At 62.8% G+C, this 13348-nt stretch overlaps 1 protein-coding gene across 1 annotated transcript; it reads left to right on the forward strand.

The window, feature by feature from the left end:
- The first annotated feature begins 4383 nt into the window (after positions 1–4383).
- LOC147086352 (pleckstrin homology domain-containing family O member 1-like) lies at positions 4384–7826 on the forward strand. The gene is made up of 2 exons (XM_085978415.1): positions 4384–4521; positions 5696–7826. Exons 1-2 carry the CDS (start codon positions 4513–4515, stop codon positions 6392–6394), a joined length of 708 nt encoding a protein of 235 aa, XP_085834541.1. The 5' UTR covers positions 4384–4512; the 3' UTR covers positions 6395–7826.
- Positions 7827–13348: the final 5522 nt, after the last annotated feature.

The following is a 13348-nucleotide window of genomic DNA, read 5'->3' on the forward strand; positions in this document are numbered from 1 at the left end:
GGGTCGGTCTCTCTGTGGGGGGGTTCGGTCTCTCTGTGGGGGGTTCGGTCTCTGTTGGGGGGTTCGGTCTCTCTGTGGGGGAGTTCGGTCTCTCTGTGGGGGGCTCGGTCTCTCTGTGGGGGGGTCGGTCTCTCTGTGGGGGGTTCGGTCTCTCTGTCGGGGGGCTCGGTCTCTGTGGGGGGGCTCGGTCTCTCTTTGGGGGGGTTCGGTCTCTCTGTGGGGGGGCTCGGTCTCTCTGTGGGGGGGTCGGTCTCTCTGTGGGGGGTTCGGTCTCTGTGGGGGGTTCGGTCTCTCTGTGGGGGATTCGGTCTCTCTGTGGGGGGGCTCGGTCTCTCTGTGGGGATTCGGCCTCTCTGTGGGGGGCTCGGTCTCTCTGTGGGGGGCTCGGTCTCTCTGTGGGGGGGTCGGTCTCTCTGTGGGGGGGCTCGGTCTCTCTGTGGGGGGCTCGGTCTCTCTGTGGGGGGGTCGGTCTCTCTGTGGGGGGCTCGGTCTCTCTGTGGGGGGCTCGGCCTCTCTGTGGGGGGGTTCGGTCTCTCTGTGGAGGATTCGGTCTCTCGCTGTGGGGGGTTCGGTCTCTGGGCGGTTCGGTCTCTCCGTGGGGGTCTCGGTCTCTCTGTGGGGGGCTCGGTCTCTCTGTGGGGGGGTCGGTCTCTCTGGGGGGCTCGGTCTCTCTGTGGGGGCTCGGTCTCTCTGTGGGGGGTTCGGTCTCTCTGTGGGGGGTTCGGTCTCTCTGTGGAGGATTCGGTCTCTCTCTGTGGGGGGTTCGGTCTCTGTGGGGGGTTCGGTCTCTGTGGGGGGTTCGGTCTCTCCGTGGGGGGGCTCGGTCTCTCTGTGGGGGGGTTCGGTCTCTCTGTGGGGGATTCGGTCTCTCTCTGTGGGGGGTTCGGTCTCTGTGGGGGTTCGGTCTCTCTGTGGGGGGCTCGGACTCTCTGTGGGGGGGCTCGGTCTCTCTGTGGGGGATTCGGTCTCACTGTGGGGGGTTCGGTCTCTCTGTGGGGGAGTCGGTCTCTGTGGGGGATACGGTCTCTCTGTGGGGGGCTCGGTCTCTCTGGGGGGCTCGGTCTCTCTGTGGGGGCTCGGTCTCTCTGTGGGGGCTCGGTCTCGCTGTGGGGGGGTTCGGTCTCCCTGTGGGGGGGTTCGGTCTCTCTGTGGGGGGGGCTCGGTCTCTCTGTGGGGGGGCTCGGTCTCTCTGTGGGGGGGCTCGGTCTCTCTGTGGGGGGGGCTCGGTCTCTCTGTGGGGGGTTCGGTCTCTGTGGGGGGGTTCGGTCTCTCTGTGGGGGGGTCGGTCTCTCTGTGCAGGGGCTCGGTCTCTCTGTGGGGGGGCTCGGCCTCTGGGGTGGTTCGGTCTCTCTGTGGGGGCGTTCGGTCTCTCTGGGGGGGTTCGGTCTCTCTGTGGGGGGGCTCGGTCTCTCTGTGGGGGGTTCGGGGTCTGTGGGGGGGTTCGGTCTCTCTGTGGGGGGGTTTGGTCTCTCTGTGGGGGGGTCGGTCTCTCTGTGGGGGGGTTCGGTCTCTCTGTGGGGGGTTCGGTCTCTGTTGGGGGGTTCGGTCTCTCTGTGGGGGAGTTCGGTCTCTCTGTGGGGGGGTCGGTCTCTCTGTGGGGGGTTCGGTCTCTCTGTCGGGGGGCTCGGTCTCTGTGGGGGGGCTCGGTCTCTCTTTGGGGGGGTTCGGTCTCTCTGTGGGGGGGCTCGGTCTCTCTGTGGGGGGGTCGGTCTCTCTGTGGGGGGTTCGGTCTCTGTGGGGGGTTCGGTCTCTCTGTGGGGGGCTCGGTCTCTCTGTGGGGGATTCGGTCTCTCTGTGGGTGATTCGGTCTCTCCGTGGGGGGTTCGGTCTCTCCGTGGGGGGTTCGGTCTCTCCGTGGGGGGTTCGGTCTCTCTGTGGGGGGCTCGGTCTCTCTGTGGGGTGCTCGGTCTCTCTGTGGGGGGCTCGGTCTCTCTGTGGGGGTGTCGGTCTCTCTGTGGGGGATTCGGTCTCTCTCTGTGGGGGGCTCGGTCTCTCTGTGGGGGCGCTCGGTCTCTCTGTGGGGGGTTCGGTCTCTGTGGGGGGATTCGGTCTCTCTGGGGGGGGGCTCAGTCTCTGTGGGGGGCTCGGTCTCTCTATGGGGTGGTTCGGTCTCTCTGTGGGGGGGTTCGGTCTCTCTCTGTGGGGGGCTCGGTCCCTCTGTGGGGGGGTCGGTCTCTCTGTGGGGGGTTCGGTCTCTCTGGGGGGTTCGGTCTCTCTGGGGGGTTCGGTCTCTCTGTGGGGGGCTCGGTCTCTGGGGGGGTCGGTCTCTCTGCGGGGGGGTCGGTCTCTCTGCGGGGGGGTCGGTCTCTCTGCGGGGGGGTCGGTCTCTCTGTGGGGGGGTCGGTCTCTCTGTGGGGGGCTCGGTCTCTCTGTGGGGGCTCGGCCTCTCTGTGGGGGGGTTCGGTCTCTCTGTGGAGGATTCGGTCTCTCTCTGTGGGGGGTTCGGTCTCTGGGCGGTTCGGTCCCTCCGTGGGGGTCTCGGTCTCTCTGTGGGGGATTCGGTCTCTCTGTGGGGGGCTCGGTCTCTCTGTGGGGGGCTCGGTCTCTCTGTGGGGGGCTCGGTCTCTCTGTGGGGGGGTCGGTCTCTCTGTGGGGGGGCTCGGTCTCTCTGTGGGGGGCTCGGTCTCTCTGTGGGGGGGGTCGGTCTCTCTGTGGGGGGCTCGGTCTCTCTGTGGGGGGCTCGGCCTCTCTGTGGGGGGGTTCGGTCTCTCTGTGGAGGATTCGGTCTCTCGCTGTGGGGGGTTCGATCTCTGGGCGGTTCGGTCTCTCCGTGGGGGTCTCGGTCTCTCTGTGGGGGATTCGGTCTCTCTGTGGGGGGGCTCGGTCTCTCTGTGGGGGTTTCGGCCTCTCTGTGGGGGGCTCGGTCTCTCTGTGGGGCAGTCGGTCTCTCTGTGGGGGGGTCGGTCTCTCTGTGGGGGGGTCGGTCTCTCTGTGGGGGGCTCGGTCTCTCTGTGGGGGGCTCGGTCTCTCTGTGGGGGGTTCGGTCTCTCTGTGGGGGGTTCGGTCTCTCTGTGGAGGATTCGGTCTCTCTCTGTGGGGGGTTCGGTCTCTGTGGGGGGTTCGGTCTCTGTGGGGGGTTCGGTCTCTCCGTGGGGGGGCTCGGTCTCTCTGTGGGGGGGTTCGGTCTCTCTGTGGGGGATTCGGTCTCTCTCTGTGGGGGGTTCGGTCTCTGTGGGGGTTCGGTCTCTCTGTGGGGGGCTCGGACTCTCTGTGGGGGGGCTCGGTCTCTCTGTGGGGGATTCGGTCTCACTGTGGGGGGTTCGGTCTCTCTGTGGGGGAGTCGGTCTCTGTGGGGGATACGGTCTCTCTGTGGGGGGCTCGGTCTCTCTGTGGGGGCTCGGTCTCTCTGTGGGGGGCTCGGTCTCGCTGTGGGGGATTCGGTCTCTCTGTGGGGGGCTCGGTCTCTCTGTGGGGGGCTCGGTCTCTCTGTGGGGGGTTCGGTCTCTCTGTGGGTGATTCGGTCTCTCTGTGGGGTGCTCGGTCTCTCCGTGGGGGGCTCGGTCTCTCTGTGGGGGGCTCGGTCTCTCTGTGGGGGATTCGGTCTCTCTGTGGGGGGTTCGGTCTCTCTGTGGGGTGTTCGGTCACTCTGTGGGGGGTTCGGTCTCTCTGTGGGGGGTTCGGTCTCTCCGTGGGGGGCTCGGTCTCTCCGTGGGGGGTTCGGTCTCTCTGATGGGGGGATCGGTCTCTCTGTGGAGGGCTCGGTCTCTCTGTGGGGGGGTTCGGTCTCTCTGTGGGGGGGTCGGTCTCTCTGTGGGGGGGCTCGGTCTCTCTGTGGGGGGGTTCGGTCTCTCTGTGGGGGGGTTCGGTCTCTCTGTGGGGGGGCTCGGTCTCTCTGTGGGGGGGCTCGGTCTCTCCGTGGGGGGCTCGGTCTCTTTGTGGGGTGGTCGGACTCTCTGTGGGGGGCTCGGTCTCTCTGTGGGGGGTTCGGTCTCTCTGTGGGGGGTTCGGTCTCTCTGTGGGGGGTTCGGTCTCTCTGTGGGGGGTTCGGTCTCTCTGTGGGGGGGCTCGGTCTCTCTGTGGGGGGTTCGGTCTCTCTATGGGGGGGTCGGTCTCTCTGTGGGGGGGTTCGGTCTCTCTGTGGGGGGCTCGGTCTCTCTGTGGGGGGCTCGGTCGCTCTGTGGGGGGGCTCGGTTTCTCTGTGGGGGGTCGGTCTCTCTGTGGGGGGTTCGGTCTCTCTGTGGGGGATTCGGTCTCTCTGTGGGGGGCTCGGTCTCTCTGTGGGGGGGCTCAGTCTCTGTGTGGGGGGGTCGGTCTCTCTGTGGGGGATTCGGTCTCTCTGTGGGGGGCTCGGTCTCTCTGTGGGGGGCTCGGTCTCTCCGTGGGGGGGCTCGGTCTCTCCGTGGGGGGGTTCGGTCTCTGAGTTTAAGGTTGCTCTGTCACTGAGTGCGGTTCCCACTCCTGTCGTGTGTTTAATCACAGGTGACTGTTGATGAGGAGAGCTTCCTCGCCCACCCAACCCGGGACCGAGCGAAAATCCAGCACTCCCGCCGGCCGCCCACTCGCGGGCACCTGATGGCAGTGGTGAGTAGGTACCCCATCCCTCGACTTGATCAGTGCAGGCGGGGGCCGGGCACCGGCGGGCGCTGTCGGGGTGCAGTCAGGGCAATGACCCCTGCCCTGGGACCCCTCCAATAGGACCCCTCCCCTGGGACCCCTCCAATAGGACCCCTCCCCTGGGTCTCCACCCCTGTGACCCATCCCCTGAGACCCCTCCCCTGTGACCCCTCCCCTAGGACCCCTCCCCTAGGTCTCCTCCCCTGGGACCCCTCTCCTGGGACCACTCCCCTGTTACCCCTCCCCGGGACCCCTCCCCTGGGACCCCTCCCCTGTAACCCCTCTCCGGGACCCCTCCCCCGGGACCCCTCCCCTGGGACCCCTCTCCTGGGACCACTCCCCTGTTACCCCTCCCCGGGACCCCTCCCCTGGGACCCCTCCCCTGTAACCCCTCCCCGGGACCCCTCCCCTGTGACCCCTCCCCAGTGACCCCTCCCCTGGAAAGGGATCAGACCTTGCAGCGGAGCCCTCTAGCGTGCTTGGGAGGTTTGACTCCCTGGCGACTGAGAGATTTAACCCAAGGCCCGACTCCTAGAATCCCAGCGAGCCCGTGACCCCCGGAGTCCCATCGGCAATGCTGCCCTCCAGGACGTGAACGTAGTCTCGGACGCAGATAAAGTTGCTTCCTCAAGCTGATCAATCTTGGCTCGAGGCTGCCCTGACCCAACCCCAGACAGCGGGTCACCCCTGGCCTGCTCGAGGGGCTGAATCAGCTCCCGGCTGTCAGCCTCCACAAACCGTGGGAGAGGCTGGAAATGGGGGCCGGGGACCAAGCTGGGGAGCTGCCCCCGGGGCCTCAGTCGCTCCAGGTGCTGAGCAGCAAGATCCCAGGCTCCAGCCCTGCTCGAGTGCTGTGTCAGCTGCCCTTAGGGGCATTACAGTTAGCCTCAGGGCCGCTGGCGGGGTAGGGGCCCGATCGACCGGGGGTCCCTGCGCCCGATCACTCTCCAGTGACCTCCTGGTGGACCATGACCACATTAAGGAGAAGAGGAGAGGTTGTTGAAGGAAAGCGGAATGAAGGGACGATGGGAACCGGGCGGGCTGGTGTAATTAAGATGCTGCTCGTTGTGAAGGATCAAGAATGGCGCGTGTGGTCTGAACGACTTGTTACGAGTATTAAGTGTTTCTCTGGTGTCCGCAGGCCTCGACCTCCACGTCCGACGGCATGCTGACCCTCGACCTGATCCAGGAGGAGGATGCCACCCTGGAGGAGCAGGGGACCTGCACAGAGAGCTTCTGCCTGGATCTGGACCGGGGCGCCAACCAGCTGGAGGCCTTCGGCAAATCTCCGGACAGGGGAGACGCGGCGACGGAGCAGGAACGCCCCTCCCGGCGGGGCAGCCTGCGGAGGAGAGGGGACGGCCGGCCGAGGGAATCGGCCGCCTCGCTGGACCGGGAGGGGTCCTCCTCGCCCGAGGCCCCCAAGAAACTGTCCTTTGCGGAGCTGAACAAGTGCGCGTCGGAGGAGATCCTGTCGCGAGCGGGGTCCGCCCGCCGATCGGCGTTACGGAAAGGCCTGGCGGTCCTGCCGGGCGGCACGGAGCGGGAGCAGCTCCGGCGGGTCCGGGAACTCATTGCCCTGAAACTGGAGAGAACTCAGCAGCTGTTGCTGGATGCCGGCGGCCGGAAGAGGCAGAGCAGGGACCCTTCGGGGAAATCGGACGGCCAGAGCGCCCTGAGCGAGACGGAACGGCTCCTCGGCGAGGCTCTGTCCTACTGGAGCCAGGCCAAGCAGGTTCTGGAGGAGATAAAGGAACTGAGGGACCTCTGCAAGCAGTCGGAGGGCACGCAGCCCGAAGCGCCACTGACGTCGGGCGGCCAACCTCCGCGCAGGATGTGAACCGCGCCGACCTATAACCTTGTGTCTTGGTGATCCTCCCCCTCTTGTCCGGGCGGAAGTGCTTTAGTGAAGCAGGGGTCGCTCGGCTTCACTGCGAGCCGGACTTTGGGTTGGCCCCCCGCCCCATCGGCACGAGCCGCGGTGACGGGCGCACGCTCGCGAGTGAGGAAGCCCACGAGGCCACCTGGGCTCGTGTTGGGCACCTGCGGCGGGTCACGGGGACGCACGTCCTTCAAAGCAGCGTCTGTGCAAGGCGACTAATTCGGCTGCTTGTGTCGGGGGGTGGGGGGCGGGCGGAGGGGGAGGGCGGAGGGGTGGGTGGGCTGTTAAAGTGGACACTGGACGTCCGTGGGATTCTTAAAATGGCCGTGGAGATTAATCATCAAGGTCTTCAATCAATTTTAATCAGCCGTGACTTAAACCTCAGAACTCCAGCCCTCACCCCCAAGCCTACCCCATTCCACCCATGTCCTCGTCCCCTATCCTCCCCCCCGCAACCACCCACCACTGGCACCTGATCCCTCCCCGCCCGCCCTCCCGGCCTCACCTCTTACCCTGTCCCTCCTGCCTCCACCTATACCCTCATGGTCCCCCTCCCTGCCCCTCGGCCCCTCCCTGCCCCTCGACCCCCTCCCTGCCCCTCACCCCCTCCCTGCCCCTCGGCCCCTCCCTGCCCCTCACCCCCTCCCTGCCCCTCGGTCCGAATCCCACCCCACCTTCCCACACCCACCTCCCTTCGCCCCCTCCCTGCCCCCCCGCCCCTCTCCACAGGCGGGTCTTGTCCTGGTTTCCGTTGTCTTCGCGAGGATCTAATACGGGTGCCGAGTCCCCTCCAGGACAGAAACCGCGAGGGGGAACGGACGGGCATGTCCAAGTGTCAATATCGAGTTGTATAAATTCCGGGAGGGGGGAGGGAAGGGTTGAAATGAACTTGTTGTGATATTCTGAGCTTCGTAAAGGGGAGGGGGAGATATCGACTGACCGACTGTGTGGCAATGTAAGGTATGACTCCCGATTCTCGGACAAGGACGGGGTACGCTCATCTAATCAAGCACTGGATGTATCAGTTCCTCAGTGTAGGGGTTCGTGTGGCCCGAGTGTTTTATCCAATGCTTCTAACCCGCTCAGTGTTTTTAAAAGGTGCTATTGAGTCCCGTCAGATCTGTTACTGTCCAACTGTTTGTTCAGGCACAGCCTTATATTAACGTAAAGGAAGAGGCTACAGTCACAGTCTACCAAGGGTGCCGTGATGTTCTGTCGTGGTCTGCGGAACAACATTTAAACTCCGGGTGGAAAGAAGGGTCGGTTCTATTTTTCCTCGATTAGACTCTGGGTCCCCCAGCACTGGCAGATCCTGATCCACCGTTACTTCCGTTGATTTTTTTTTGAAGCTGTGATTTTAATACAATTAAATTAAAATCAGTAAAACTAAGCCTGTGTATCCTGCCTCTGCTTTATGCCCAATGTCTGGACCACCGATAATATATTACAAATCTTTTGTCTGCACACGCTTTTCCGTTAGAGGCTCTTACATCCACATTTCTAATGGGGAACTGCCTTTGTAAAACTGTCACGCTGCAGCGCCACCATTGGCAGGAGGGTGTCATTACAGTGTGACGTTTACATAGGCTGTAACCATAGAAATTTATAATGTGACTATAAAAACAAGGATCGAATACTTGACTAAAATAGGGACTGAATTACATCTGTGCACCCTGGGCCAATTATTCCCCACCCTCTAACCCTGCTTCACCTGACGACTACACTTGCCCTCCCTCCCCACGTGCAGCACAATGGCAGATCGACCACTAGTTATTCTGGACGGTTCAGGTTTTTTTTCTCTCGCTGGGGTTTAGACTCCATGAGCACCAGCAGCCCTTCAGCACCTCACCCAAGTGGCCTTTAACTTCTTTCTAAGGTGTCGGCCATGGTTCAGTGGTAGCACTCTCGTCTCTGAATCACAGATTGTGAGTTCAAGTCCCACTCCAGGGGCTTAAGCGCATATTCCAGGCCGACACTCCCAGTGCTAGTGCTGAGGGAGCGCCGCACTGTCAGAGGGGCAGTACTGAGGGAGCGCTGCACTGTCGGAGGGGCAGTACTGAGGGAGCACCGCACTGTCGGAGGGGCAGTACTGAGGGAGCGCTGCACTGTCGGAGGGGCAGTACTGAGGGAGCGCCGCACTGTCGGAGGGGCAGTACTGAGGGAGCGCCGCACTGTCGGAGGGGCAGTACTGAGGGAGCGCCGCACTGTCGGAGGGGCAGTACTGAGGGAGCGCCGCACTGTCGGAGGGGCAGTACTGAGGGAGCGCCGCACTGTCGGAGGGGCAGTACTGAGGGAGCGCCGCACTGTCGGAGGGGCAGTACTGAGGGAGCACCGCACTGTCGGAGGGGCAGTACTGAGGGAGCGCTGCACTGTCGGAGGGGCAGTACTGAGGGAGCGCCGCACTGTCGGATAGGCAGTACTGAGGGAGCGCTGCACTGTCGGAGGGGCAGTACTGAGGGAGCGCCGCACTGTCGGAGGGGCGGTACTGAGGGAGCGCCGCACTGTCGGAGGGGCGGTACTGAGGGAGCGCCACACTGTCGGACGGGCAGTACTGAGGGAGCGCCGCACTGTTGGAGGGGCAGTACTGAGGGAGCACCACACTGTCGGACAGGCAGTACTGAGGGAGCGCCGCACTGTCGGAGGGGCAGTACTGAGGGAGCGCCGCACTGTCAGAGGGGCAGTACTGAGGGAGCGCCGCACTGTCGGAGGGGCAGTACTGAGGGAGCGCCGCACTGTCAGAGGGGCAGTACTGAGGGAGCGCCGCACTGTCTGAGGGGCGGTACTGAGGGAGCGCCGCACTGTCTGAGGGGCGGTACTGAGGGAGCGCCGCACTGTCAGAGGGGCAGTACTGAGGGAGTGCTGCACTGTTGGAGGGGCAGTAGAGGGAGCGCCACACTGTCGGAGGGGCAGTACTGAGGGACGCTGCACTGTCGGAGGGGCGGTACTGAGGGAGCGCCACACTGTCGGAAGCTCCATCTTTTGGATGAGACGTTAAACCGAGGCCCCGTCTACTTTTGCAGGTGGATGTAAAAGATCCCACGGCTGCTATTTGGAAGAAGAGCAGGGGGAGTTCTCCCCGGTGTCCTGGGCCAAAAGTTATCCCTTAACCAACATTGCTAAATCAGATTATCCGGTCATTAACTAATTTTTGTTTGTGGGATCTTGCTGTGCCCACACTGGCTGCCGCGTTTCCTACATTACAACAGTGACTGCACTTCAGAAAGTTCTTCATTGGCTGCAAAGCGCTTTGGGACGTCCTGAGGTGGTGAAAACCACTTTTTTTAGTGATGTTAGTTGAGGGATTGATATTGGCCCCAGGACACCGGGGAGAACTCCCCGGCTCTGCTTCCAAATAGTGGCCGTGGGATCTTTTACATCCACCTGAGGGAGCAGACGGGGCCTCGGTTTAACTCATCCGCAGGGAGTGTTGGCCGGGATTTTGTGCTCCAGTCTCTGGAGCGGGGCTTTAAACCCACAACCTTGTGCCACAGAGGCGAGCGTCCTGCCCGCTGAACCACAGCTGTCACTTTATTTAAGTGAGTTTATTGAAGGTTTCTCTCTGGCAGAGGGTGATAGAAACATCGAAGATAGGAGCAGGAGTAGGCCATTCGGCCCCTCGAGCCTGCTCCGCCATTCAATGAGATCATGGCTGATCATCCAAACTCAGTACTCTGTCCCTGCCTTCTCCCCATATCCCTTTAGTCTTAAGAAATATATCCAACTCTTTTTTGAATATATTTAATGAACTGGCCTCCACCGCCCTCTGTGGCAGAGAATTCCACAGGTTCACCACTCTCTGGGTGAAGAAATTCCTCCTCATTTCAGTCCTAAATGGCTTATCCCTTATCCTTAGACTATGACCCCTGGTTCTGGACTCCCCGACCATCGGGAACATCCTTCCTGCATCTAGTCTGTCTAGTCCTGTTAGAATTTTATAGGTTTCGATGAGATCCCCTCTCAATCTTCTAAACTCTAGTGAGTACAAGCCCAATCGACACAATCTCTCCTCATACGTCATTCCTGCCATCCCAGGTATCAGCCTGGTGAATCTTCGCTGCACTCCTTCCATGGCAAGAACATCCTTCCTCAGGTAAGGCGACCAAAACTGCACACAATACTCAAGGTGTGGTCTCACCAAGGCCCTGTACAACTGCAGCAAGACATCCTTGTTCCTGTACTCAAACCCTCTTGCTATGAAGGCCAACATACCATTTGCCTTCTTAACCGCCTGCTGCACCTGCATGCTTACCTTCAGCGACTGGTGCACAAGGACACCCAGGTCTCTTTGCACTTCCCCTTCTCCCAATCTATTGCCATTCAAATAATAATCTGCCTTACACCTAACACCGGGGGCATCGTGAGATTGAAGGGTACGAGGCTAACTCCAGTGGGCATTGCTGTTTCCCGGGGCCAGGGAAAACCGCCAATGCTGGAAATACACACAGAGCCTGTCGGTGTCTGAGAGAGAGAGGGAAAGACAGGAAATAAATCCGGGAAGAGGGGAAAGGATGAAAGAATCGGCCAGATACTTCTGGGCAGCTGGATCCGAGGCCCAGCCTGACTGCAAACCGGACCCCCAGGAACAGGGGCAACCCTTTAAAACTCTCACCTCCCCCCCCTCCAAAAAACTGGAGAATAATCGTATCTGTCTTATATTTTTCTGTATTTTTCCCTCTCCCCAGCCTGTATTGTCTCAGTTCTTCTGCAGCTAGCTCAGTCACTGCAGTGCCCACAGTTACAGTCACTGAGTCATTCATTTATTTCCACCACCTCCCCTCTCCCAACCCCGCCACCGTCTGTCTGTTTGATGTCCGCCTCCCTCGCTCCGCCTCGCTTTGTACAATTCTGCTCCAATCACGGACCCCGGTCAGTGAAACACCAAATAAGGAGATGAGAGTGCGGCGATCAGTCAGATAGTCTGGCACTCTGGGGCCTTGCCTCCTCCTCACTGACAGGCAGAGACTTAACCCCGTGTGTCCCAGGCTGGCCCCAAACCAATCCCACACTCTGATACCAGAGGAAGAGGTTCATGTGGAGAGCAGCTATGGCTCAGCTCAGACCTGAGCACATAATCCAGGCCGACACTCCCAGTGCAGTACTGAGGGAGCGCCGCACTGTCGGAGGGGCGGTACTGAGGGAGCGCTGCACTGTCGGAGGGGCGGTACTGAGGGAGCGCCGCACTGTCGGAGGGGCGGTACTGAGGGAGGGCCGCACTGTCGAAGGGGCGGTACTGAGGGAGCGCCGCACTGTCGGAGGGGCGGTACCTGAGGGAGGGCTGCACTGTCGGAGGGGCGGTACTGAGGGAGCGCCGCACTGTCGGAGGGGCAGTACTGAGGGAGCGGCCGTACTGTCAGAGGGGCAGTACTGAGGGGTGCGCCGCACTGTCGGAGGGGCAGTACTGAGGGAGTGCTGCACTGTCGGAGGGGGCGGTACTGAGGGAGCGCCGCACTGTCGGAGGGGCAGTACTGAGGGAGCGGCGCACTGTCGGAGGGGCAGTACTGAGGGAGCGCCGCACTGTCAGAGGGGCAGTACTGAGGAAGCGCCGCACTGTCGGAGGGGCAGTATTGAGGGAGCGCTGCAGTGTCGGAAGGGGCAGTACTGAGGGAGCGCCGCACTGTCGGAGGGGCAGTACTGAGGGTGCGTCGCACTGTCGGAGGGGCAGTACTGAGGGAGCACCGCACTGTCGGAGGGGCGGTACTGAGGGAGCGCCGCATTGGTCGGAGGGGCGGTACTGAGGGAGCTCCGCACTGCCGGAGGGGCGGTACTGAGGGGAGCGCCGCACTATCGGAGGGGCAGTACTGAGGGAGCGCCACACTGTTGGAGGGGCAGTACTGAGGGAGTGCCGCACTGTCGGAGGGGCGGTACTGAGGGAGTGCCGCACTGTCGGAGGGGCGGTACTGAGGGGAGTGCCGCACTGTCGGAGGGGCAGTACTGAGGGAGCGCCGCACTGTCGGAGGGGCGGTACTGAGGGAGCGCCGCACTGTCGGAGGGGCGGTACTGAGGGAGCGCTGCACTGTCGGAGGGACGGTACTGAGGGAGCGCCGCACTGTCGGAGGGGCAGTACTGAGGGAGCGGCGCACCTGTCGGAGGGGCAGTACTGAGGGAGCGCCGCACTGTCAGAGGGGCAGTACTGAGGAAGCGCCGCACTGTCGGAGGGGCAGTATTGAGGGAGCGCTGCAGTGTCGGAGGGGCAGTACTGAGGGAGCGCCGCACTGTCGGAGGGGCAGTACTGAGGGTGCGTCGCAACTGTCGGAGGGGCAGTACTGAGGGTGCGTCGCACTGTCGGAGGGGCAGTACTGAGGGCGCGCCGCACTGTCGGAGGGGCAATACTGAGGGAGCACCGCACTGTCGGGAGGGGCGGTACTGAGGGAGCGCCGCATTGTCGGAGGGGCGGTACTGAGGGAGCTCCGCACTGCCGGAGGGGGCGGTACTGAGGGAGCGCCGCACTATCGGAGGGGCAGTACTGAGGGAGCGCCACACTGTTGGAGGGGCAGTACTGAGGGAGTGCCGCACTGTCGGAGGGGCGGTACTGAGGGAGTGCCGCACTGTCGGAGGGGCGGTACTGAGGGAGTGCCGCACTGTCGGAGGGGCAGTACTGAGGGAGCGCCGCACTGTCGGAGGGGGCGGTACTGAGGGAGCGCCGCACTGTCGGAGGGGCGGTACTGAGGGAGCGCTGCACTGTCGGAGGGACGGTACTGAGGGAGAGCCGCACTGTCGGAGGGGCGGTACTGAGGGAGAGCCGCACTGTCGGAGGGACGGTACTGAGGGAGAGCCGCACTGTCGGAGGGGCGGTTACTGAGAGGGAGAGCCGCACTGTCGGGAGGGACGGTACTGAGGGAGAGCTGCACTGTCGGAAGGGGCGGTACTGAGGGAGAGCCGCAATGTCGGAGGTGCCGTTTTTCGATGAGACGT

Source organism: Somniosus microcephalus, unplaced genomic scaffold (assembly GCF_052327205.1).
Source record: "Somniosus microcephalus isolate GS21.2 unplaced genomic scaffold, FLI_Smic_1.0 unresolved_chr7, whole genome shotgun sequence".
In the NCBI taxonomy this organism is placed as follows: Eukaryota; Metazoa; Chordata; class Chondrichthyes; order Squaliformes; family Somniosidae; genus Somniosus; species Somniosus microcephalus.